The sequence below is a fragment of the Aulonocara sp. 'chitande type north' Nkhata Bay genome, linkage group LG17, assembly GCF_057382095.1.
Source record: "Aulonocara sp. 'chitande type north' Nkhata Bay isolate Kocher_YH1m ecotype deep benthic linkage group LG17, A_spYH_male_GT1.1, whole genome shotgun sequence".
Lineage (NCBI taxonomy): Eukaryota > Metazoa > Chordata > Actinopteri > Cichliformes > Cichlidae > Aulonocara > Aulonocara sp. 'chitande type north' Nkhata Bay.
Window position 1 is genome coordinate 38,392,431 of NC_141360.1, and position 27,636 is coordinate 38,420,066.

Here is a 27,636-nt window from a genome sequence, read left to right on the forward strand (position 1 = left end):
CGGACATTCCTCGAACCAGGAGCCTGGAAGACGGTCCTCGTTCTTTTTCTGCAAGCTGTTTCCAGCTCCCCTCTAAGGCCGGGGAAAACGACACGCTCAGTAACTGAGACGAGATGTCGAAAATCTCCAACGCCGACATGAGGCGCCCCCGTCTTTTGCTTCTCATTTCTTCCCATTCACACTTTGAGAATTTCTGTGGTCACCCCATAAATCAGCTCGCGTTGCCTTGTTTCTTCAGCTGCTGCGAGGCAGGCAGGTGGATCGATAACTGGTTTCCTCCATTGGTTTACACACATTTCTCCTTAGGCTGATTGCCGCGGCCTGAGCTTACCTACAAACTCCCCGAATCGACACCAACTCTCTCCCTTTTCGCTCTCTCTCACACACGCACACACTCGTGCGCAGGGTAATTAACCAATTTGTAACAATGTAATACTTGTCACTGTGTTCGGTGCTAATTAATGACCCCGGCTGCACTGATAACTCCCCCTGGGTAAGTAAGGAGGAGTGGGGATGAGATGGCCAGGGAGGGAGGGAGAAAGAAGAGGAGGAAATGGATTATAGATGTGAAGTAGAATAAGAGAATGCAGAACATATGCAAAGAAGTATATTTACTTGGACACAAGAACTTAATTTCTCTGAATAATCAATTTAGTTGATATCATCAAGTCAATACTAAGGTGAGAAATTAAGGTACTTAACATGGTGGGTGTTTTGTGGTAGTTTGTAGTAATAAAAACCAGAAGAATTGGTTATCCTAATAAAGTTACTTATAGTCAGACCTTTCTATTGCATTTATTGTTTATTTAAAGATAAATGAGGAGTTTAAAATGCACATAGTAAGTACATTATTAGGAATACCACTGTTGCTCCTGCTAGCTGTGTGTGTACCTGCCTGATCCTGTTTGCCTAATTTGTTTTAGGAAGACCAGTCAACAATTACCTTCTCCTGACCGGTCAGTGGAACCAAGTGAAACTCCTCCAACTCTCTTGCTCTCTCTCAGCCAGCATCCTCTCCCCACACAATATTAGCTGTTCCTTTTAATTGTCGTAATGACTTTAAACCTGGTTTTGTCTCATTCTGTATGGGTGGTGTACAGAATGAACCTAAAGTACCTAGATGGTCATATTAAACCAGAGTAAAGACAATAAAGATAACAAGGTCAGTGAATAAGTAATCTTTATGAGCCAAAAGCTTAGGTTTAGCCCTCCTCCAGAAGCTGTGTTTCAGGCAGTGTTTCTATTCTTCAGCCAAAGGAAGAGGATACCTCGGGTATCTAATCTCAGAGTCCAGAAGCCTAAACTACCTGGTGTTTGCGAGGGTCAGCCAATCACAGAAAAATGGCTTCAAGTACAAAGCTACTATTTAAGACTATAAATGGCACCAGTTTATTTTCTTTTTGTTGCTTTTCTCTTCCTTTCTTTTGAGCAGCTAAGCAAAGCGATCATTTCACACTTTGGAACTAGACTTTACAGTGTCTTTTCACACAACTTTATTGTAAAAAGGAATGCAGTGTAGAGATAAATATTTAGCAGAGATTTCAAGCAGAAGTAAAAAAGAAAAAGCAAACAGCTGTACAAAGATTATCCCCCCCCCCCAAAAAAAAAGAGATTGGTGCAGCTTTAAAAGTCTCTTGTATGGGGTTTAAGCATTTCCCCTCATATAAACGTAATGATGAATAAAAATGTTATCCAGATTTCAAGCAATTGTTCTCATCTGTGCTGTCACTTTTTAGTGTGGGGGAGCGACGTTAATAGCATAACACCGTGGGGAGATTTATTCCAGGACTATGAGTTCCATAATTGTGTGTATGTGTATCGCTATGTGAACCGCATGGGGCCTTTTTACCAATGTTTCTTCTCAATAAAGCCAACGGAGCAGGAGGCAGTGGCTCACTTTGTTCCCCACAAAATGCTCTTCAATGGAATTCGATGGGGGCAAAAAAAAAAAAAAAAAATCAAGAGATGCGCTGACAGTGTGAGAGCAATGTGTGCGCTCACCTACACACTGACGCTATTAAAGCAAACACTTTAGTATCTCCGCAGCTCTACCTTTTCTCACAGATTCTTATGTAAGACACGCACCGGCTTAACAGACACAAACGTGCATATGTGTGCTTCCGCTGCATGCACACACATTGCTCCCCAGCTGTTGGTGTGTGGTGCACCAAGCGGGACGCCCCTACACAGAAATGTCAGCGCGGCAGGGAGCTGGGAAAAGGAGGTTTGATCAATGGAGCCCTGCTCTCGATGGCCACGCTGCTCCGCGAGGCTCTTTGATTACATATTGCTTTGCTTCCTAATGAAGCTCAATTACTGGAGGAGAACGACAGCTTTGCCCTGGAGTTACAGGGAATAATGGCCACAGTCTCTTCTGCCTCTCTTATATCTTTTCCCCTCTCTCGCTTTCGTTCTCGTTAATTCTTGCTCCTGCATATTCACAGCACAGCTCCACTTGTTCCCTTTTTGTATCCCCTGCTGCCCTCTGTCCTACTCCGCCTGTGTCGCTCTTGGGTGTTAAAGAGGGTTGTTGTGGATAAAATGGTCGATTAGCAGTGAATTAACAGCGAGCTGCGAGACTAGCAGAGACGCCATTAACTTATTTTTTTTTTGACGCGCTGGTCATACGCACAAGATGAAGTAGGTGTCCTGGTTTAGTTCAGGACAGATCAAGTTCATTTAGGATCACTTCATCTGAATTCAGTTCATATTAGTTCATTTCAGGTCAACTTTAACCTGAGCTGTCATCTTTACAATATGGCCCCATCACTAGATGTCATACCTACCACGCTTTAGGCCTTTCTGCCTCATATATTTAATCTAACTCTAGATGTTTTACTCCCGCAATGGACATCGTCAGTGCCTCAATCAAGTTCACAGGGTTAAAGTCTTTAAGTTCTGGCATAATTTAGTTTTACCGTACCTTTAATTTCTCCGACGTGCCCTGAGCCCATGGCCAAAAGTTTATCCTTCCAGTCCTTTGACAACAGCCTCTCAATGCTGGGGGCCTCTGTTTAGGGGAGGATGAGGGGCGGGGGGGCAGGGGAGAGGGAGAGAGAGAGGGATTCAGATGGCTGGCCAACATGACAATAAAGCTCATTTAAAGTCCATTTGCTGTAATAAAGGCAGCAGCGGCTCAGCCTAATGGCCGCATCAGCAGGAGAGAGAGGGAGAGAAAGGCGGAAAGAGAGGAGCTGATAATCGAAAGAGAGGAAATCTGAAAAACAAAAACAAGTGAGCGAAAAAGGGAGAGAGCGAGGGAGCGCAACGCAAGATAAAGAGAGAGACAAGTGGAGGAGATGGGGGGAGAGAGAGAGAGACGAAAAAAGAGAGGCTTTTTTCCCTCTCACCTGCTGCTAGAGAATCATTAGCCCTGTGGGCCCTGAGACAAAGAGGGCCTTAATGCACCCGCCACAATGGACACATTATCAGCTAGTGCTTTGTTTTCAACACACACTCCACACAGACGCTTACAGGCGCACGCACATACACACACGCGCACAAACCACTACCTAAACACACACTCGCAGACTCACTAATTACAATCAAACTATGGTAACAGTTGTGCACACAAGTACACATACAGTGAGGGGAATGGAAATGTCACACGGGTGAGTGTATACTTGGAAAGATCCAATCCTAAAATGTGTGCACATATAAGCACCGGAAAAAAACAAACGCGTACACAGATATATGGCCATGAACCTCGAGTAGTCACAATGTTGGCTGTGATTGACGTGAACGAGAAGGAGAGAGGAGTGATCAGACAAAAGAGGGAGAAAGAAAGAGAGAGTACTTTATTTACTGGGAGCCATCTGCACTTGGGATGGGAGGCCTTCCTAAGGAGAGAGGTTTTACACTTTGAGTACGGAGATTAACCCTATCAGCCAATGCAAACACACACACACTTGAATGTGCTCATACAGTATATGTGGCTCCACACATAGATGTATACACACTTGCAAACGCTGACAGCAGGAAAAAAGTTTGTTTGTCCCCAGATTATTTTCCTTCCCCTATAATGACAAGACTGATTTAAGAAAAGTCTTAATCTCGCTGGTGTGAGACAGCCTGCATGCATAAACCCATACACATGCATACTGATGCACAAACACTCAGGTTTTCCACAGAGGAGAGGGGGGGGATGTCCGGTGTGTTGAGTTGAACAGCTTAGTGCATCTTTTCCTCTAAAAGAGACACGAATGTACACATATCTTCCACACTCAACAACAAATCAGAGTACACAAAAAAGCAGCACTTTGCCTAAACTTCTTTCTTTCCTTCTCATCCGTCTATTTCCCTTTCTGTCCACAGTGGAGTGTTGACAAACCACCTGGAGATTTAAAGGATTTAAACGACACCCGATCACCTGCAAACCTGCACGCAAGCCCCCCTCACATAATGACACACACTCAAAAAATAGAGCACATTAATTTCTGCTTCCCTCAAGGCCTGAATCAGGTCCTTTCCTCTGGCGTGGAGACGACAACATCCATGCCCTGCTGATTACAGTGAGCACACATTTGCAAAAAACACACACCTCGGGATCAACGCTGAACTTCGAGCCAAGTCCACTTCTCACTTTTTCCTGTTCGTCTTCCCACTGTCCTTGCCCTGTTCTGTCCTTGAGTCTTCAACGCTGCCACTTAACCAGTAAGACAGCAGCCCTAGTGCTTTCACTCAGAAGCCACTGTAGCCTTCAGGGAATCGGTTCACAGCAGGATGAAGGTAGGGCGAAGAGGAGGAGCACGAGTCGATAGAGAGTCTTTTGCAAAAACATGCATAGAAAGAGTAGAAGAAAGAGTGTGCTCCTGTGTCCCCCCCCCCCCCCCCCCACCCCCACCCTCCACGACAGCTGTCTCACCATCACCCCAACAGGTGCTATTAGCCCCTGGCACTGCCTCTTTCTCTCTCTCCTTATTTTTCTCTGTCTCTCACTCCCCTCCTCCCCCCCCCAGCCCCCTCTCCCTCAACAATGACAGAGGCTTTTAAGCCAAAGAGCTTTGACAAGTGAGAGGGAACAACAAATGGCAGTGTCGCCTGTTCTCTTTCCATTGCACTCCCTCTCTGTCTCCATCTCCTAGTTATTATTTTTATTTATTAACAGGGCTGCAGCCATTGTCCCCAGTGACAGGCTGGGGCCACTTTAACTATTAATAAAAGCCAAGAGGCTCTTTCATTGTGCGGCGGATGGCAAAATGGGAGGAAATGGGCAGGAGGAGCTGAGAGGGAGAGAAAAGAGGGGATGAGAAGGAAAGAGGGGATGGCGTGCTGTATCTTTTAGTGGGATGTTGATTGATGTGGCGAACACTAAGAGAAATGAACTTCCACTGTCACCCATGACAAACTGCAAAAATACACGCACACAGAAATAGAGGTCAAGAACCCACACATACATGTGCGAATCAGTTAAAATGATCTGTTTGAACCACAGACTGTAAAATAAAGATGGACATGGACTCTTTGACATCACTCATTGCTTTCTGGGCTTTGCATTTTGAAGCCACAATATTTGGGTGCTGTTTTGGTATCAGAAGTAACCATATTTGGATGAGAGGGTGGCGTGCTAAGTTATTGGCTTAGACTATCCAGCTACCTCTATAAACTGTATGAATGTAATGCAATGATGTTCTGTACCACACAGCAGGCTGTGTTATTTACTGCGTAATTCCATTAAAATTCTCCAAAAACCACAAACATCACAGAGACAGCTGAGAAGATCAATTCAGTGACTCAAATTAGTGGTGGTGACACCTGACAGACAGCAACAGACAACATTTGTCTGCATTGGTTAGCTGTTGTTCGACTGTTTGCTACTGTTAGAGAAACTTTCTTTGAAGTGGAGAAAACATAGTTAGACTCTGACGCTTTTTAAATAAAGTCTCATACGATGTGCGAATTGAATGAAACTGTTTATAAGAAGTAAAGTGTCATTTTTAGAGCACTCGACATTAGCTATATATATATAATGTTATATAATATGAGATATAATGTTAGCTTATAATCAACTGTTGTCGTTTAGCTGGTCCATTGTCAGTCCTCAATCCAGTTCAGGAGTTGAGGCTTGAGGTGAGGAGCAAGCTGTGTTGTCTCTTTCCTTCACATTTTCCCTTCTTCAGTGAAGAGGACCCCTTTTCAGCTTTTATCCTGTTTTCCTTCTCTCACCCCAACCGGTCGCAGCAGATGGCCCCGCCCCTCCCTGAGCCTGGTTCTGCCGGAGGTTTCTTCCTGTTAAAAGGGAGTTTTTCCTTCCCACTGTCGCCGAAGTTCTTGCTCATAGGGGGTCATATGATTGTTGGGGTTTTCTCTGTATGTATTATTGTAGGGTCTACCTTACAATATAAAGCACCTTGAGGTGACTGTTGTTGTGATTTGGCGCTGTATAAATAAAATTGAATTGAATTGAAAAGCTGATCAAACATAGGTATGATCCTTCATATCTTGAGTTTGAAGGTGCAGACATGAATACGGGTTAACTTCTTTTCACCTTTGGTGTACTACATATGAGGCCATATGAGGTGGTATTTTGTTGTCCACTGTGTGTTCAAAATGGCGGGGCAACATGGCACCTTCCTCAAAATGACACACACTCCTATGTATTTTTAATAAGTTATAAGATTGCTTTCAGAGATATACACATCGTATACTAATCAATAAATCTTTATTAAATAACCTAAAAAAATGACCGACTGTGCCATTTATACTTAAACTTTAAGTGAAAGGCTTTTAACCATGGGAGACTGTGGGGATTAACGTGCTTTTGGAGCCATCCTAGTGGTCACTAAAGGAACTGCAGCCCCAAACTTCGTTTTTAAGCCCCAGAGGTTGTCGTTTGGTTTAGACAGCCTGAAACTGTGACCTGTCTATGCATTATCTTCTTGTTCACTAGTTCATTAGAAGCAAATCGCTTGTTTTTGTCTTCCTTCTAAAAATATATATATAAATACGTCCACGGCTGATGTTCCACAACAACAAAAACAACTTGTCCAATACAAATCGGTTCTTGAAAGACTCTTTCCACCTCGTTCAGATTCAAGGATTTATTTCCTTCAGCTCAGCATATGGAAATGCACTTAATTCACTCTTCATGTTCCATAATGTTTTAAGAAGTCTTTTTTTTTTTTTTAAATAAAATCTGCTTGATAGCTGAATGGAAACATAGCAAGAATCTACTAGTGCTAATTACGGGCCAAAAATCACATAATAAAGGAGGACAGCACAACACTTTCCATGAAAATACGAGACACTACTCCCTGTTTCTCTGACGTATGGGATGCTGAGTGTGTATGCGAGTATGTGTCTGCGTATGTTGGTGTTGTGTGAGGTAAGCGGGTGGAGTCTGGTGCCCACGCACGGGTGTGGGTCGCATATTTTCAGGATTGGGTGGTGTGAGATGAGGGTGAGGGAGGATACCCCGTGAGAAAAAAATAAGGTGTGAGGGGAGTTTATTGTGTTAAAAGAAAAATTAGGCAAGAGGAAGTGTTGAGTATTTAAACTGCAGTTCTCTCCATTATTCGCTTCTTAAGTTGCTTTAAGGATGTAAATAATGTTGAAAATATCACACATACATATTCTGAAAATTCTTCAGCTCCTTGTTTAAACTGTATGATGTCTGCACTGAGTAAAATACCAACACACGTCATTCTAGATGTTTTTCTGCGCATTTCCTTCAATTTATATTTTTTTGCCTGCAACATTTTGGCGCTTGAATCAATCAGAGTGGATTAGGCAGTTTCAAAAATCATCTTTCCTTGTTTTGTCTGTATGGTTTGGAGCGTACAGTACAAACAACTGGTGATCCCACTGTTGTATTTTCATGCGTAAGCGAATGAATTCATCCGAGGGCGACGTTCTGATTCGGATCCCGCACAGCTGAGAAGGATTCTGGGAAAAGCAGAGGGGGGAAAGCGCTGACAATAACTCTGGAATCGTCGGCTATTATTTTGGCTCATTGGCTCAAACGGAGTCAAGCTGCTGCCCTGCAGCCGAGCCAAAACAACCCCGTCCACCTGCCGAGAGACGGAGAGAGAAACAGTGTGTGTGTGTCTGTGCGTGTGTGTGTGTTGCAGCAAACCCCCGTCCGGCTTTTGGATCCACAGTAAGCTTTTGGTTCGGGAGCTGCTGGAGAGAGGAGAGAGAGAGAGAGCGAGGGGAGGAGACTCAACCTCAGTCCAGCTTGCTCGGACCAACCTTACGAACAATGCCATCTCTCTCTCTCTCCCTCTCTCACTTTCTATTTTTCACTCAGACGTTTTGCCCTGAGTCACCAGAAGCAGCCAGCTCTATTTTTCCTATTATCTCATATTTGTGAAGACTGGAGACCTTTAAAGGAAAAGAAAGGGGGGTGGTGGTGAGGAGGAGGAGGCGGAGTGGTGTGTGTGGAAAGAGAAAGAAAGAAAAAGAGAGAGAGGCAGAGAGGGGAGGAAAAGAGAGAGTATGAGAGACAGAGAGCCCGGGTCCTCGGGTGCACAACAAAGGGGCCTCTGTGCCAGCGCCAGGCCCAGCCGGGCTCAGAGGAGGGTGGAGGATGAAGGAGGAGAACGAAGACAAGGAGGAGGAGGAGGGCCCACAGGAAAGGGCCCTGGCTTGGGACCCGTGGCCGGCGCTTATATCCCGCAAAACAGGCTCCACATTGACTTGGGCCTTGGCAGCCATGAGGAGACTCCATCTACTCCTCCCCCCTCTAACCCCTTCCTCCTTCATTCTCCTCCTCCCCAACTGAGCAGGGGTCAGCTTTGAATAAGCAATTATACAAGCACTGGTGCAGTTTGTCTAAGACTGCCACCCTGAACACAGAAGTATTGAGATGGCAGGAAGAAGCAACAGAGAGGCAGCGAGTGGGGCACTAAAACGTGTGGTGACTTCTGCAGTTAAGAAAGCAAAAAAGCACACACGCACATTAGCTGGTGGTCATCACAGAGACAGAATACGCATGTCTACATGTGATCTAAAGATTAGACTATAACTAGATTAAGGTAACTCTGTGCAACAGTCATGCAAACACCTTAACAAGGTTACCCTAAATGAATCAAAGTCAAAATCACAGAAACATAACTGATTTGACCTGCTCGTCATTTTGGATTTATAGCCTTTAATCAGAATTGTCTCACGATACAACAACTGATGAAATTTCTTAATGCATCTAGACATTCGAGTCAGCTATAAAACAAATCTGATTATTCCGAGCTACATAAAAGCACTAATCAAACTTTCACCTTGTATCTGGGGGGTGGTGTACTGTACGAAAAAGACTTATAAGCACCAGTTTGAGGATGGAGTCAAACACACCTACACATGGATTCGTAATTAAGAACGACGTTTGATTCCAGATAGCTTCAAGCTGTAATTACCTGACTTAATGCTTCACCTAAAACAGATTTATTCCGGTATATCTATACTTACTCCAAAAAAGCAAAAAGGTTGGTTGTTACTATTTACAAAATTGTAGCTAACCCAGTCTCGCAGCAGTAAAACGCTTCAACTTTAACAGTCTTTTACATTATGGAGGTGTTCAAAGAAACTTTTGAATTTGGAATACAACTCACTTATTTACACCCTCTCGATACCGCAGCTCTTGCTTTGCACAGTCTGTCTACCCCCGACTCCCCCCTCACGCTGACGGCGCCAACACGCTCCATTACGAAATGATGATGTTGATATTTTGATGATCAATTCATGTCTGGTTGAGCTGGGCCATGTGTCTGGACACATTTTCATCGATTCCTTCTAAAGACAGTCCAATCGTTCCAAAGCAATGAGGATGGTGCCAAGATTATGGGCAGTCTCTTGTTTATAAAAAAAAAAAGGGAAAAAAGGAAAAGGAAACAGAAACAGGGGCACTATGTTTCAGAGAGGAGATGTATCAAAAAGCTTTTTGTCCAAGCCCACCTCGCACCACCACCTCCGCAAGGTTAGCTGCTAAAAGTACCAATTACTGGCTTGTTGTTGGGGAGAACGGCGCTTGGCAACAGTTGCCGCGGTGGCCGGGCCTCTGTGTAAACACTAAAATCCCTCTCCTCCTCCTCATCCTCCTCCCTCCTTACTTTCTAACCCCCCCGCCCCCCCAGTGCTCCGTTTCTCCCACTGAAGCAGAGGATCGCAGCAAGAAACAGACAGAGGATGTGTGTGCGTGTGTGTAGATTCAGTCCCTGGTCGGCCTCAGTGTCCGCAGTGACTCTTCATTCAGAAGCTGCTCCAACTTTAGTTATTAATAAACACCCAGACCACTAGACTAGGGAGGACACCAGCACACGCAGACTCAAAGTATCTGGCATGCACTCACGCTGAACAAAATCAACTTCAGAGAGTTGCGAGGTTGTTTTTCACCTTTTAATGTAAGTTAGGTTTTTGGGTGAAGCGACGGGGAAGGTGGGGGGACATATGGCCCTCCCCTGAAGTGCTGTGACAATCTCAGCTGTGTTTCGGTGCGACACACCTGTTAATACAAACCGTCACACACGTTATCACTTGCCAAAACACCTGAAGTCTAACCGCGCTTTATTTTAGTCTTAAGTTGTAGAAAAAGGACACGTTTTTATTTTTTTTTCTCTCGTGCTGCAAAAAGAAAAGATCGAACTCAAAACAACAGATGCAGCAGGACTTTTTTTTTTGCATTCTAATATTAGGAATTGCATGGATGTATGGCAACATGTTTCCATTAAGTTCTAAGAATAGGCCGCGCCACATAAAGCGAACATTTACAAGGGTGTCAGTCAACAATTTAATAAATTGAAAATCCATTTATCTGAATGCAGAGTTCTGCCCTTCACTCCACTGCCTTTCCCTAACAGATGGTGTTGTGGGTGCTTATGTCCAATTTGATTTGAACCAAACCCTCAGCCAATTTTTACACTGGCATGAAATCTCAGCGAGCCAGATCCACACACTGGCAGTCAGAAATAGCAGCGGAGAGGGCGCGACATTGTGAAAGAACGATGAAGGGCAAAATCTGGAGCGACATTCGAGAAAGTCGCACAGAAACTTTTCCTTGTTGTTTCATTTCGCTTGTGTGTTGTTGCATTATTTTTTTTCCCTCCTTTCTTCTCTCCTCTGCGTGTTGTTTTTGTGCCGAGCCGGTGAAATTAGCGATGCTATCTTAATGCTGTGTTTTTGCGGGAGACAGAGAAACGTTCCTTTCACACACACAGACATACACACAGCATTTTCCCAATTGCCTCTGTGACCTCCATTATCATTAAATGGTGTTTGATAGGATCTAGACATTTGAATCCACTGCGGACTAATTCAGCTCAGCCCCTGATAGCCGCTGCCACCACACCTTATTAGGGACAAGCTATGGGACTGAACACAGATCCCATTTTCATTTTACTGCCTCATACTTTACAGGCTGAAGAGACCAAGTGTCAACTGAAGTACTGATAACCACCAAATACTGCCTGCTAATTGCCTGGTTAACAAACAGAGCCTCATGAGAGACTTTTGAATAGATAATAGAAGTTCACATGCAACAATGGGTCATGCTGTATTTAAAACTCAATGTATTCACTGAGGAGCCTCTGAAAAGCTGCTCTGTTGCCACATAAAAAACCCTGCATCTTGTGACTGTGAACTTTAAAAATAAAGAAAGAAATAAAGAAATACAACTAAGAAAATCTCTGTTTTACCTTTAGATTTTTTAAATGATCCAATATGTTTTCAGCCTGTTTAACAAGGGTTTAAATATGGCTTGTGATGTAATCTTTCAACTAAACTATGTAAATCGCTAAAATTAGGTTTTCAGCATCTATTAGTTACTTACAAATTCAAATGCAATTTACCTGAAGTCTTTACTTTCATGGAAAAATCTGATTCATACCAATGAGCTGTGGCTCAACCAATCAGATAAGCCATCTAAAGTAAAAGGGAAAAAAAATCATTAAATGTGTTTCTATAAGGATGGAGTTAAATACTAGGGGCCAGTGCTCTTAACGCATGCACATCTCTCCCTGTCAAAAGCATCCTGTTAAAGTGGGCCAAGGCATGTGCACCTTGTGTGCGTGTGTGTGCATGTGTGTGTGTCACACACAGTGGCTCAGGCTGCTGTAATGGAAAATGACACTTGCAATCTGTCTCGTGGCAATAACCCCTCTTCAGTGCTCTTGTCTCCACTCCATGCACGCACACACACACACACACACACACACACACACACACACACACTCTCGACGTCTCTGTCACTGCAGCAGCCCCCGGGCCGTCCTTGTCTTGTCACTGCACAGCTTTATTGCATCACTTTAACGTGACAACAAAAGAAGACATTGTGTATTGGGCCTGCCGAGTATAGAAGGGGAATGGACCCACGCATTAACTACACAAGAGACAGACTGAGAGTGCGCGCTTCCGTGCGCGTGCACGCATAAACACACACGCAGACACACAGCAGCAGCGTTTTCTCTTGCGAGTCATGACATTTTTCGTCTGCCTGTCAAAGCAATGACAGAGAGACAGACAGAACAGCAAGACACTGCTGACACACTAATGCTGTTTTGCATGTTGAAAGCCTATTCAAACAGTGCTGAGCTGTGACTTTAACCTCTTATGTGTGTGTGCGCGTGTGAGACTGATGGGTGAAGACCGTTATTTCTGATGTTATCATAGTTTGGCCCTGTGTTGGCTGTTTGATTGACAGTTGGCTTGGCTTTAGAGTGGCTTTGCTTTGCTGGACAGCGGAGGCGGGATCCGCCTATTCCAGTTAACGCGGACGCCGCTGACAAGAGCAAACAGACGCGCACACATGCGCACACACTTCTCCCTCTGTTTATGTGTCTGTTTCAGTCTTGATATCCATCTCTGTCTCTTTTTTGTCTTTCTTCTCTATGTGTGAATGTTTGTTCCATCTGTGCGCTGAACGGCTTGAGACAGAGCATGTTGTAAAGTCTTAAGAATAGCCCACATTGTCCTGTGTGCAGCTCAAAGATAGGGCGACAGACATGTGAGAACCATTAGACCAATGGCAACAACAGTCCAAACAGCAGTGGAATGTTCTGCTGACTAGCATGTGTGTGTTTGCGTGTGTGTGTGTCTGACCTGTTGGAGCCTTATGGGTCACCGTGCACCAATTACTCGGGCATGTCAACGTCGCTCCTTGTAAATCTTTTCCTATTCTCAAGTTTTCCTGGCAAGATTACGCCGCAGTTAGGCGAAGAAATAAGTTTGGTTGATGAGATGCCTCGTTGATAACAACTGATGGTTAGGTCACGTTTAGATCACTTAGCCATCTGTGGCTAGCAAATAGGAAGAGTAAAACTCGCGCATTAAATGACAGAGTTGTGGGTGTCTTTGCCTTTATTTTACGAAGCAAATGACAGAGATAGACAGAAAGAAAGGGGGAAAGAGCAGGAGAAAGACCCGGAGTAAAGGTCTGGCTAGCCTGGATTTGAACCAATGCCTCTGCTGACATTTGAGCAACTTGATATAATTAAACTATAACGAGGGATGACGTAACAACAGTGAAGTAAAACAACAACCCTGTGGAGGTGACAGTGATGTCATCAGGGTTACTGTACTTCCCCTCAGTCTTTAGACTTACAATTTTTAACAAAAAGCACCAAATACAAGTTTCCAAGTCAACATTTTGGGAGCTGGAAGACAAAGTGTTTGGGAACTGAAAAGTGAACTTCTGCCGCTGCTTTAAACGGCTCCTTTCTAAAGTTGTGAGCTGTGCTTGACGACCCTTTCAGACATATTCACTCTCACACTTAAATCATACAGAGCCAGCAGAAGAAAAACCTGCCTGAAACCAAGCGTTTAGAGAAGTCTGGAGCCCGAGCTTATGCCTCACGGGTATTACTTGTACAAAATGTTGACCTTATTATTTGAAACTTTGGTCTTGTTTAATATGAACATTCACCTCTATACAAGTAATATACTATAGAAGATAACAGTGTAACAGGTCTACCCACTACCAGCTGAAGTTTGAAGTGGGTTAAAACAGCTGTCAAAAAATTCAAATTCAATTTACTCAAAGCCAAAATCTGATTGGAATATCTGCTACGACACTGCTTCAGCTTTTCTTTGGAAATAAACTAGAAACCAATGTTTATCAAAACATATTGTGGTTCTTTTTTTTTTATTAAATCAACCCGCGCTTAATCTTATCATTCATATCTTTTTCAGAACAAGATAACTGAGTCAAGTCGGGTGCATGAACTCTATTGATAAATATCACATCACATTTATTGTAAACCCTTATAAACACAACATGTTGTGTGGTACTTATTTTCTCCCTGAACATTCCTGTCTGTGTTGACCCTCTTTTCCTCCTTCTCCCACAAGACACCCATGACTCCTTGATTGGACTAATTGTCCTAACAACGTTTGGCTCGCTGGAAACTGGAGACTACAGTGGGGTATAATAACCTTGGAAATAACTTTGTTAGTGTAATTCAACACACCAACAAAATGGACGAGGCCGTGATCGGCAGTAAAATGGGGTAAAATATGGTTCAGTTGGTGGGTTACAAAACAGCAACAAGCGTAAACTGACAATCTTATCGTGGGATTGGGAGGTGGGGGGTACACTACAAATAGGGCTCAATATTAGAATATCTGAGTTTGGGAGAAAGAGTGCCAGATAAACAAGCACCACCTTAAAAACGTCTCTCTGTGTGGCTCTTCTTAAGCCACCATCATGAGACTGAACTGATAAAAAGATAAAATATGAATATATCACCACCAGTATCACCACTACAGGGCCAGCAACCCACCATATGACACACACAGACACACACGTGTACCTCCAGTGAGTCTGCAGTCTCTACCCACATCTGATGGAGCCATAGATAGCACTGTTACTAATCGCTGATATTCACAGTTGATCATAATTTTAAATCATCATTTTACTAACAAACTTTAACAACAAGGAACCACATTCTAAATTTAAGCAACTGACAGGCAGAAAATGGTTCTTCATCAAATGTCTTTTACTTGAATGTACCGATTGTGAACATTTGGGTTGACGCCAGTATTTTTGCTGTGTTTCTATAGTTATCTATTCTCTCTTTTGTGCAGGAAACCTTTAAAAAAAACTTAAAATGAGAAAACTGACCGTGTTTCACAAAATCAGAAAATTTACAGAGAGGGCAAAACTGATTTGGCAAAAGAAATTGGCAGCTCCATCCATCCATCCATCCATTCGCTTCCGCTTATCCTTTTTTTTCAGGGTCGCGGGGGGCGCTCCAGCGCTAAACATCACTAATGACATCACTAAATGTCATTTCTTTTGCTATTATCCACCAACAAGGAAATTCAGCTGATCCATCAGAGGTTGGTTAGTACTACTTGTCTTTTATTATTATTTTTAGACAAATATCTAATTAAAACTAACTTTTGAATGACAAACTGCTTAATTTAAGATCCCAAAATGGTTAAGTGGTGTCTCTTCACTTCAAAGTAACTGTCCACAACAGGAAGACTTTTAGCATCGTCATTTAGTGCGCCAAGATTTCTTCTATTAAATTAAGGGACTCACAAGAGTCATATTTCCTGTCTGCTAAATGCCCGCTCCCATGGTTTACAGCCCCGAACACAACTTAAGAAAACGCTGGTAAAGTCATTCTTTGAGTTTAGAAAATTCCTCGAGCCCCACTCAGAACATTAAGTATTCTTCTTAACTGGAACTGGTGTGAGTATTGCTATGGTTAAAGACAAAAAAACCCTTAAAAGATGACTGTCTAAGTGAGTCTTTAGCAACTCTGGCAGTGTATTAATGATCACTGCAGTATCTTGTCATATACTCTTTTATACTGACTGTCTGTGATGTTTTGGAAAGGCTACAGAAACACACACCTGGGTTATAGAGAAGACTGGCATACAACAGCTGATTTGCTCTGTCAGTATTACAAATGAGCCAAGAGGCCAAGTGCTTGTGTGTGTGTGTGTGTGAGTGCGCGTGTGCGTGTGCAAGCACACTTGCATCTGAGCATGTTTGGATGTTTGAATATGTGTGTGTGTGTGTTTGTGTGTAGGTGACAACTCCAGCCCCAAACTGACTGGCATCTGGCGGTGGCAGTTGTTTTAACAGCTGAGCTGACAGCATTAATCCGAACGCACCCAAATCAAAAGGAGACAACACCTGTTCACTGCTCCTGAGCCCAGCCGAGGAAAGGATGAGGGGGGGGGGGAGAAGAGGGAGGATGGAAGAGAGAAAGACGCAGAGCGAAGTATGAATGAAGGCAGGGAGTGAAAGAGATGGAGGGTTGGTGATTAGAAGCAGGTGGAAAGAGTGATGGGGACAAAGGGAGGTGGAAGGAGAAAGATGAAGGGAGCGTGGCGGAGAAGAAGAATTTAGGCATAGATAGGAGAGGGGTAAAAAGCACGGAATGAGTGAGAGAAGAGAGAGATACGAAGGAAGGATGGCATAAAAAGCAAAGGAGGGGATGGGGAGAAAATGATGAGAGCGGGCATACTGCCAGGCAATACACACACGGCACTCTTTCCCTTGAGCGAAGCGGAAAGGGGCAATGGGCCAAACAAGGAAGGAGGGGGAAAAACAGAGGGAAGGGAGGGGGAGAGGTGAAAGGATGGATCCCACAGGGAGACAGAGAGAGGGAAAAAGGTGGGGTGTGGGGTGGCAGACAGAGGAGAACAGCAGCGATCTACCCAGAAGAAAATCAGAGCTCTGACTCGAGTCGCTGATGGTGACCGCTCTGCTGGCCAAGCAGCAGGGAAAGAAAAGAATGCAGCGCAGACCCTTGCTCCTTAACATCTGGCTCAAATAAGGCCGGGGTCATGCTGAAGGGGCAGGTCGTGACCTATGCGGCTGACAACACAGACGCTGCCACTTCATCTGCAGGACCTTACCCCTTTGAGCAGCCAGCCCGGGGTTAATTAATAAAGACCTTGTGGTTTCAAAGACTGACACACTGACTGGCTGCTGGACCAGACTAGGACTGGCTTCCTGACACACTACAAGACAGATTTGTTACTCTCTGCGTGCTGAAGAACACCACCTTAATATCTGTGATATAGGACGGAGCAGAAACGGTGGGGCTGGCTCGTGGGTGGTGACTACGTGGATAGCTGGCGTGTGGCCATTCGCTATCCCTGATGCATCATGGGAAGCTGTGACTCCTTGGTCAGGTCAAACAGCTTGGTGCATTTATCATGCATGTGTATGCAGACTTGAAAGTATGTGTGTGCAGAGAATATAACTAGAGCTATGTGGTGACATCAATCCCACGCCTCCAATCAGGTTGTTAAAGCCCCTTTACATCCATGTCAGGCTTTAAATCCTGCTCTGGACGCTGCTGACATGGGCGAGAGCGGACTACAGCTCTGACGCTTTCACATCTGTGTTAGAGCTGAGATGTAAAATTGCACTGAGCAGATTGTGCTACTTTGCAACAAGCCTACATGGATTATACAGGGGAAACCGGAGTGCAGTCCCTTACACACATACTGTATACGTTACCACAATGTACAGCAAGAGATTTGGTTAATGTATGGAATAAAAAGTACAGAAAGTCTGCTAATAAGCTAATCACGGAGGATACTCGCTTCTGTTTAAAATACATATTTTATATCCTACAGAAAATTATACATTGGCCTTTATAGTTTTGATTTTAAAGCTTTCTGGTCTTCAGGCTGTATATCAATTACACTACAAGTAAAATTATGTTTTGGTGGAACTTTATAAGACAGATTAACTGAACATGCAAAAGGTTACTAGTGTAACACAATGATATAGTCAATGAATTATGAATTATGAGGTTTTTATCAGCACCAGAGCACATTAAGCACATTGTTGTGCCCAGTAAGTAAATGACAGACCTGTAATTAACCGAGAAATACAAAATATAAAACAGGCAGCTCATACACTACAGCATATATGTTACTCAAGTTCTCAAAAGCATAACTTGTGAGCAATTTCCACCTATTTAAAGTCAGCTCAGTGCCTTCCTGTGCACGCACTACAAAATGTACACATTAAGAGAAGTTTGTGGAAACCTTGCAGCTAAGTGATACCTTTTTATATTTTGTTGTGGCAAAGAGTCAAGATGAAAAAAAAAAGAGAAAAACTCGAGCATTTCTTTCCAAAATGCAACATCCACCTACTCACAAAGTAACTGCTGGTATGTCACTAAACTACTTAATGGAAGATTGTTGAAGTTGTTGGCTAACTTGACAATTTTTCTCACAAAGTAAAAATGTTGGAGGGCACAGTTATTTGGCCCCTTTGAAAAACTGGTTGAACTCCAAACAGCAATTGCACCACAGTGTTTCTCAGAGTGTTCTTGTTGCTTAAGTGCCTCGGTGAAAAGTTTGGAGATTTTCTGCCGCATTTCATATCCTTTTGATAAAGTAATTGAGGGACAAATGAAAGTCAGCGCACTCTGCACAAAACTCATTAATCTTGCAGCCATTTTGCAGCATAAAAACATTCCTCTGACTCTCCATGGGAATGGGAGAAAAGACCAAAAGGAAAATGAGAGAAAAAGGAAGAAAAACAACAAGTGGGTGTGCAAATGAAGAGAGTTTATGAGAAAGCTGAATAGATAAATCATGGATTCCGCTGATTTGGTCATGGGACATGACGCTGAATGGAAATTAATGGGTGAGTGCCAAAACACTGGGGCCTGTCTAATATTTGGGAGTTAGGCCTTTATGGGAGACTCACACAAATACACGCGCACAGAAGCCCAAACATGTAGCACACATGCACAATTACAATCTCACCTTGAAGAAACGCACACCTCTTGCCCAACTCATCATCAGATATCCACAAACACACACACACTGTACTCTAGGACAGTCAAACTGTGACTAGGTCACAGCAGCTAAGCTATGGAAGCCCCGGCTGATTCATGAAGCTCGAGCCTTTGTCCTTAACTTAATGCCACGCCGGGGGGGCAATAATACACACAGGCGCACACACACACCTTAAGAAAAACCACAGGACCCTCTCTCCTCTGTGTAAGCGCTTTTATGCTCATGTATTGGACAAAAGCTGGGGCACTGCTTTTCCCCTCAAAAACACAAACACACACACACTATTCATCTACTTAATATTGCTCATCTGGACACGGAAGAATGGCAGAAAAAGAGTTTCATCCTCAGCGATTGTCTCGTGCAACGCTGGAGAGAGAATGCAACGCTGAAAAGCGGACGCAAAACAATTCAATGAGAAAAGTGACTTGAATGCGCCTTTCATCAAGCCAACAATGGCCAGCCCCACAATAGGCCTCAGGTTCGCCCCATGACGTTGCCTGTTTCTCATGCCACAAAAGGAGAAAGAAGAAAGAACGAAAAAAAGGAAAAGAAAAAGAAATGCCAAATTGACTCGATTTGAATTGTGAGCCATGTCCATGATGATTTTTTCCCCTTTCTATAACAAACCCAGCAAAGTTAACTAGCACAATGAGACTCGGATAAGTGGAGAGAACGATAAATAAAAAGGTTTGGTTTTCTTGGATAAGCAACATGAGGCGTCCACTTTTTCCTGCTTCAAAGTGAGTTTTATTTCAGCAAAAGGTCGTTGTTTCTTTCTTCTTCTTCTTTTTTTTTTTAATGTGGAGATCTTTCTAAGCAAAGAATGTTTGAATTTTTTACTACTGAGGGCTTTTTTCTTTTTCCACCAGGTCACCGAATAGGTGGTGAAGCATAAAACACGAGTCCACATCTCCTTAGGAAAGGGTTCAAGGTAGCAGCAGTCTCACAAGCATGGTGTCAACTTCTCTTCGGCAAATGCTGTCCGTACATTTGGAGCGCTTTGATTGGCGAATGAGAAAAATCACGCCTTTTGTTGCTTCATCCCTTCATTTTTAGCGAGTTGACAAAAGCAAAAAGGAAAAAAAAAAAAATCTCTTTCAACGTCCCCCCTCTGTTTGGTTTCACTTGCTTTCCTTTTCCCAGTGCGACAAGAATAATCGCGGCAAACAATGGCTGCGAGAGTCCTGCTGCACTTCATGTTAATTTATACAACTAACTAATTACCAACAAAGGGTGGAAATCACATAAAGACGTTCAACCCGCTCCCACGCTAGGGGTGTGAACCTGCTGCTGTGTGTGTTTAGATCCATATATGTGTGTTGCAGTCTGCAAATTCCCCTCAGGGATCTCTGCTTAAAAAAAAATAAATAAAAAAATCAAGAGGTCTGTGTGGTGACTTGCAAGGGCCGTACATGCCATTGTTGATGTTTGTAGTGTATGCATGTGTGCGAGCGTGTTTGACGTAACCCCCCAGATAGCAGAGAAGAAGTAGGATTAGGCAAAGTGAGGATGAGGAGGGGGTAGAGGGGAGGTGACGCGACTGATGGACGGATGAACAAGAAACTGCCTCGATCCCTCCGCTTCTCTGCCTCCTTTTTTCCCCCTTCCTTTCATTCTCTCTCTCCTTCTTCTTAGGAAGAATGTATCCGCCCTTCCCATTGTCACCCATTGGAGTGTACGCAGGCGTGAGGGAGCTCCGGCCACTGTGCGCCTGTGTGGCACAATGGCCTCGCCTAAGTGCTGTCCTATAAAATGCCTCAGTGCTCTCTAAAAGCAAGCCCCTGGTACCCCTCCATGTCTCGAAAATAGATGAAGTGCTGCGCGTACATGTGCGAGCATGTGTCGGTGACTGTGTGCTGCATGACATCTGTCACTGAGTTGGCATTTTCAGTATGGAAACCTGTGCCTTCGAGGAGCTCGGGGCGGCGAGTACGCTCAGCAGTAAAATACCGTTTTGGTTGACCTTAAGGTTGCAGGGCTGCAGACCGGCGTGCGAGGTTACAAGTGTGTGGGGACGAGTGCGTCTCTTGTTTCTCTGCACGTATGTACAAAATTAGGTGATAAAGAAGAGTGGCGAGGCTCTGACCTCAAACATGCACGCTGGCTCGCTGAAACGACAGCGTTGCCATTTACTGACCCCGACAAACACTCTGACAGGAGAGACACATACATCAAATACATGACAGTATTATTGCTTGTACTCTCATTCATATCGATGGCAGTAGACTCAGGTACATTTTTTCTTTTATGCAAATGTTAACGTTTACTTTCAAACTAGTACAAAACTCTTTCCCAAGTTGTATGAAGGAAAGGAAGTGTCACACTAAGAATCCAGTTTCCTGCAGACTTTGGTCTGAATAAAAAGCAAATACCTTTAAAAAGATATTTCAAGGCTGTTTCTTGTTTTTCTCAAATCTTCAAATGCTAAAATGCCTAAATGTTGTTAAGTTGAACGGACAGCTCACCCCAGAATTTAATTCACATAGCTTTCCTCTGGCCTGTGGTGCTATTTATCCATGTAAACTGTTGTGGTGTGAGTTGCCCAGTTTTGGAGACATCTGCTTTCTCTTAAATGTAATGGAATGAAACAGGACTTGCCCTGAAGTGCCCAAAGCACCAAGGGAAAAAAAAAAGTACCTATAAAAGTAAGCTACAATGTTTCTTTCTTGAAATAATAATAATACATTTTAATGATATAGGTAATATAACGAGGTGGTTGCTCAAAGAACAGCTTTGAGCCTTGTTATAGTGTAATCACATTCGTGTCGGGACAATTTTCATTCTAGAAAACTACACCTAGCGAAACATTGAGATGGTGTGACAGGATGTAAGCATTAATGGTGTCTCCCTCACCTGCGCTCTTTGATTCGTTTACTGTTCATAGACTGTAAAAAGTAAATACTGTCCACATTAAACTATTTGCAACAAGATTTTTGACTTTTCTGAGTAACTGGGTCTCAGTTTTTGCAACAGAATGTAAGCTAAATACAAAGTCGAAAGTTGTATCTACCAAAAAACACATACAGCAGATTTTCTGAGCGACTTCAGGCTGGGAAGCTTTGTTTATCCCTGTAACAGCTGAAGCTAAAAAAGAAAAAAAAACATTAAAAAAAAAAAAAATCCCAAAGGCTATGAAGCCCCAGTGACTGGTAGCTGTAGCTGGGTAGCAGAGGGTCAACAGACGGGTCCAGAGATGGAGCTCAGCTGGCACTTAATGTGCGAGCCACTTACAGTCCATGCCGCCATGTAGTGAGACGAGGAGAGGAGAAGAGAGGAGAGAAAAGGAGAGGAGAGGAGGGCAGTGGAGGCACCACTCCAGGGGCCGGGAGGAACATCTGTGCCCCATTTAGTGATGTTACTCCTCCTTTTAATTCCCCTCATTTTTCCTTTTGCAGCTTATAACTTCTGTCTGTCTGTATGTCTGTCTGTCTGACTGGGCTAATAGGTTATCACTGGGGGTTGCTCTGTGGCGTATGGGTCCCAAAAGGTTAAATGATGACTCCGAGGTAGCTGTCCAGGTGTGCATGCGTGTGCTCGTGCAGCCATCTCTCTTGGGTTTCTGCACCGCGTCTCCTCTTGACCCCAAGCCTCCTGCCATGCTCTGCACTCTGCACTCATAATTCCATGTAATGGCACAACGCACACGCTCCAGCATGAGCCGCTTGCCTGACGGCCTCTCGCATCGAGTTGAATGCACATGCACGCACATGCACGCACGCTTTGTCATGGCATTTTTATCTTCGCCTTGTCACTGCTGAAGAATTTATTAAAGACAGAACGCTGTGTGTCTGTGTGTGTGTGTCTTTGCACATGTTTTGGAGCAGTGTGTTTGAGAGAGTGTGCGCGTGTGTGTGTGAGTATCTCGCGGGTAGCAGGTGGCCGTGGATTAAGACAGGAGATGAATGTAGAGAGCAGGAGAGCGGTGGAGCATGGTTGGGCCAGGCCATGGGGGACAACATGGCTAGTCATTTATTAGAGGCCAACACACACACCTTACATGTATGCAACCAAATGCAATCCTTCCCACAGCAAACACACACACTTTCTGCCACAAATACATATGCAAATGCACATGCGCAAGTATATGTGCTCCCAAAGGCTTTAACAGCACTCACACTGACCTAGTATCTACTATCTCCATTCATCTAGCCTAAGTAGAGCAGCACTAGCCACAGACACAAAACTAAATCTTTCAAACTTAAGGCATTCTTAGCGAGCGTGACTGTCTGTGTGTCTGTGTGTGTGTGTGATGTCTAAAGAGCTCAGGGCCTGCCTTCGATAAGTCAAGCCCCTCTTTCTGTTTCAAGATGTTTATCGTTTTCTGACCCATTTTGTGTCCCTGGCCCCTTGTTCACATCCCTCCTGGTGTTCGTACACTATGAATGTGTATGTGTGTCTCATTGATCCAGCTGGAGGCTTTGTGTATGTGTGTGTGAAAGAGAGAGAGAGAGAGCAGTAATATTCCAGGCCTTTCATAATGATTAAAGCCTTCATTAAATTTTCATCCCAACCTGCTGTTTGCTGCTAATGGCCTTTGTGAGCCACACAGCCAAACAATAGCTAGCCGGGCACAGAACACAGAAAAGGGATTTCTATCTCACGTTCAATACTGCCCCTCATCGTCCCCCCCCCCCCACTTCCTCCATTTCCCTCTGCCTCTCTTCATCTTTTCTCAGCCTCCTTTTTCTTCCTTTGCTCTCTTTTCTTTTTTCTTTAGCCTGGGTTTGTGTGTGTGCGTGCTGGGTCTTGAGGCGCTGGGGCCTTTTGTTAGCGCGTCTCATTTAAACATAGAGAAGCTAATGCTCCAGGTCGGTTTGGATGCTGCTCCGCTGTGGCACTGTGCTAATGGGGTCTGTGAAGACACTGGTCTTTCTCTTCTTCACTTTCCCTACCTTCACCTTCTGTCTCTTCCTTCCCCTTCTCTCACTCTCCGCTGGCCGACTCATAAAGATCCATTATTGTTGTTTTTTTTCCTGTGCAGCCAGTTCACGAGGTCCACTGAAGCAGCGAACAACCCAAAACACACCTCAATTACAGCTCTACTCAACAAACAGTTCAGTTTTTCTCGCTTTATTTTTTTTTTCCCCTTAAAATGTGCTACAACAGGCCTCTCTATCGACTGGAATAAAAACAACCAGACAGCGAGAGCTGACCAACAGTCTCGGCCTTTTGAAAACTCGGCAGAAAAGCCTGGAAAATAAGGTTAGTGCATCGCAGCTTGAAATGAAAGCCTGTTGATGTACTGGCAGAATACAAACACATAATGCACCTACACTTTAAAGGCAAATCCACACTGCACCACTGAGCTGTTTTTTCACCTTTTGGGTATGCGGCAGCATGGTGGCACGGTGGTTAGCACTGTTGCCGCACAGCAAGAAGGTCCTGAGTTCAATTCCACCATCAGGCCGGGGTCTTTCTGTGTGGAGTTCGCATGTTCTCCCCGTGTTTGCGTGGGTTCTCACCGGGTACTCCGGCTTCCTCCCACCGTCCAAAGACATGCAGCTTGTGGGGATAGGTTAATTGGATAATCCAAATTGCCACTAGGTGTGAATGTGTGAGTGAATGTGAGTGCGAATGGTTGTCTGTCCTTATGTGTTAGCCCTGCGACAGACTGGCGACCTGTCAAGGGTGTACCCTGCCTCTCGCCCTATGACAGCTGGGATAGGCTCCAGCGCCCCCCGCGACCCTGAAAAGGGTGACAACAGGTGACATCATGTCCAACTCTGACAAACTGTTTTTGTTTTTGATGGAAACTGACTCTTAATCAGCTCGTCTCAATCAGGATCTATTCGGGTTAATTAGATAGGACTTTCCTGCACAACAGGTTTTGGTAGGACCCCAACATGTTGCAGGCTCTAAGCTGCATTTCTTAGGGGTGCAGTATATCCTTTAAAGTTGACACTGACTTCTCTGTGAAGCATCTCCACCAATACAGTAACCTGTTATTTATATTAGCACATCTTCCTAAAGGGGATGGACACCTGTTGTCACATTATCTCTTAAATGCATTTCATGGTGACTTAAGCCCCCATTTGTGGGAGCAGTGGACATTAGTGGGCTAACTTTATCTTCTCTAGACTCCAACTGTTTAGCCTGAGGATACATTTGAGAGTCAAATGTGGGGGCTAATCGAGCTTAACTATGGAGGCCCTGCAGAAAAACAATGTTTGGAATCTGTATCCAACAGAACATGTTACAAAATTACTAAGAAAGGTGATAAGATGATCACTGAGCTGAGAGAATTTTTAAGTAACTGCTTCAAATTAAAGCAGGGAAACATTTGGTGATTTGTTAATCTACTAAAGTATGTTTGGAGGCCTTTCACTCTCACTCCAGTGCACACTACACACACAAGCACGTGCATCCACACTTGCATCTTATTTGTCAGGTTGTGATAAATATGCAAGGCACGGTGGACAATAGGCCCAAGCAGCCAATGCTGTCTGTCTGTATGCTGGAAAAAAAACAAAGGCTGGCCTCTCATCTGAATGTGTGTGGGTTCAGAACAGAGGGAAAGAGTGAGAGAGAGAAAGAAAATAAGACAGAAAGAAAGAAAGAAGATGATGAAGAAGAGGGAAACGACAACAGAGTGTAATAAAAGTCGGGCGCAGAGCCAGGGAGATGGTGGGGACCTGCAGATCACACATCTGGCTGTAGCAAGCGTTTCCTTTCATCACTGACCTTCTGGCTCGTTTTTGATCAGCTCCTCCATCTTGCGTTGTTTCAGTGTGTCCACCACGTCTGCCAGGCTGCCCTTGCGTCTCTCGGGGGTGCCCAGGGTGCCCGCGGCCGAGCCCCCGTCGCTGCAGAGGCGCCCCCCGCCTCCACCCTCTTCTTTGCCTGGTGAGGTAGCATTGTGCTGAGGGTAAGGACTCAGGGAGCTCCCCTTAGTGCCATCCTGCTCCTGGAGAGAGGAAAGAAGAAGAAGGGGATAGGGATTAATCAATTCTTAGCTTCAAAAAAGTGATTTTAAAGACACAAACAAACTGTAGAGAAAGAAAATTAAGAGGAAACGAGGGAGGAGCTGGCATAAACCCATTCATTATCTCCATCTTTCTTCCCTACTCTTGCTCCTGTTTTCTACATCTCCTGTTCTTATACCCCAAAGCAACAACTTTCATCCCTGTCCAGTTATCTCAAGTTAGGGCATACTACTTCTCTCTCTCTCAGATCCTCTGGAATCTGCATTTGACTGACTTGGAGGTACTTGACAGAACGAGCACATGAAACAGTAAAAGACTGCACACTCTTTAAGTGTCACGCTAACTCTTCATTACAAAGCGTTCAATGGCTTCCTTTGAGGGATGTCCAATGCTACAAATTCCAAGCCCAACTTTCAGCGCTGGTTTACTTTTGTCCTAAGATTTTCAAAAATTAATTCTGTGGATGCAACTCCGTCAAATTCAGAGATAAAAAAAACTCCAAAAACGGCTCCGTTGTGAGGTCAAATCATTCCCCTAAACTCATAAAGAACTGAAAGGGCAAAAAACATCATTGTAGGAGAAAAGACAATCAGCATGTCAGCAACTAATTATAACGTATACAGCTTACAGTAAAGCTCTCTTCTATTGCCAACACGTTTAGTTTAACGATGCTTGGAAGTAATGACTGTGGCTGAAAAAAGATATTTAGAAAAGTGGACTTTGCAGAAGAACAAGTTTACCTCTTTCCACTAAAAAATGTTTTTCTTATTGTTTTCTTATTATATTTAGAAATCTGTATCAACTTTCACTGCCATATTTTTGACCACCGACAGCTCGAACGCACTTATTTACATTTAAATAAGCGAGTCTGAGTACGGACGTTATTGTTCCCTTTCAAAACGAAAGCTCAAACATGAACAACAAGCCTCAGGACAGTAGCCGAGTGCTAAGTAACTCTTAGCATCTTAATCTGTGACCCCATAAAACCTGTGTTTGTTTCTACAGGCGGCGTTATAGACTTAACGCCGGCTCAGCCCAATTAGCGGTGACACTGAGAGTGAGGATGCCGTCAGCTTCGAGAGGGAACGCTGTTATCTCTTTGTCACATGCACAGATGGATTCATGAGGGTATATATGCTCTACATGCACAGAAGTGCGCTCCTTCTTGAACTCGCACTCAGGTGTGGTAAACTGTGCGTGTTGCTGTTTAATTACAAAAACAAATGAGTCAGTCAATCAGCCACGCAGTCTGTCAGCTCAGCTCTTCGTGGGGTCAATGGTCCACAGGGTTAATCTTTGGCTAATCTCACTACAGTATGGGGCACGCCACCTGTGACAGCGGCACACATACACCGTACCTGTGTTTGTCTTTGTGTGGGTGTGCATCTGGGAGAGACACAGAGATGGACGGGCATGGGGAGGCGGTGATACATTCCACCTTTAATAATGACATTACAGAGCATTAAGGTGGAGATGGTTTTCTAATCATTAACTCGCAGGCTGCCGGTGGAAGTGGAACTTAATACTAAGATCAAGGTCCACAGTGAAGTCATTTAGAGTCTAGACAGACTGATCTGTGTCTTTAATTTAAAAAAAGCATTTAAATGGGACAATTTAAGAAGAGAAAAAACTCAAAACAAAGTCTCAAATTACTTTTTCTTGTCCTTTTAAGAACATAAAGCCAGGCAGAGGCTTTCCATATCGATGATGCTTTTGTTGTCGGAAGCCAAACATTGTATGAGAGGTACAGCAGACCATTATCACTTGGCATTTTTGACACTTCGCTGACTCTCTGTGTTGGGCTCTGTGTGTTTCCACACTCTGAATAAGTCAGCGCACTCAATAATTCACCCATCCTCTCCTTGGCGTTCTTGCACATGCATTGTAACAGAGGGACAGATTGTGACAGCAATGATAAGGTTGGAACGTTTGTGTATACTGTATATGACGGGGTAATGAGGTTTCAGTCAGTCGCTGCTGAGGCCGCTAACAGCCTTGTGTCACA

At 44.0% G+C, this 27,636-nt stretch overlaps 1 protein-coding gene across 9 annotated transcripts in view; it reads right to left on the reverse strand.

The window, feature by feature from the left end:
- The window catches only part of sox5 (SRY-box transcription factor 5), a 323,149-nt gene that overhangs the window by 42,679 nt on the left and 252,834 nt on the right, over nt 1-27,636 (reverse strand). For 7 of the 9 annotated variants that reach the window (XM_086268027.1, XM_086268032.1, XM_086268025.1 and 4 more), the window contains 2 exons: nt 25,390-25,612; nt 2,924-3,010 (listed from right to left, as the gene is read on the reverse strand). In XM_086268027.1, the coding sequence (XP_086124153.1) occupies nt 2,924-3,010; nt 25,390-25,612 (310 nt within the window). The remainder of the gene's footprint in view (nt 1-2,923; nt 3,011-25,389; nt 25,613-27,636) is intronic. The other 2 variants (XM_086268031.1, XM_086268028.1) reach the window with 1 other exon arrangement.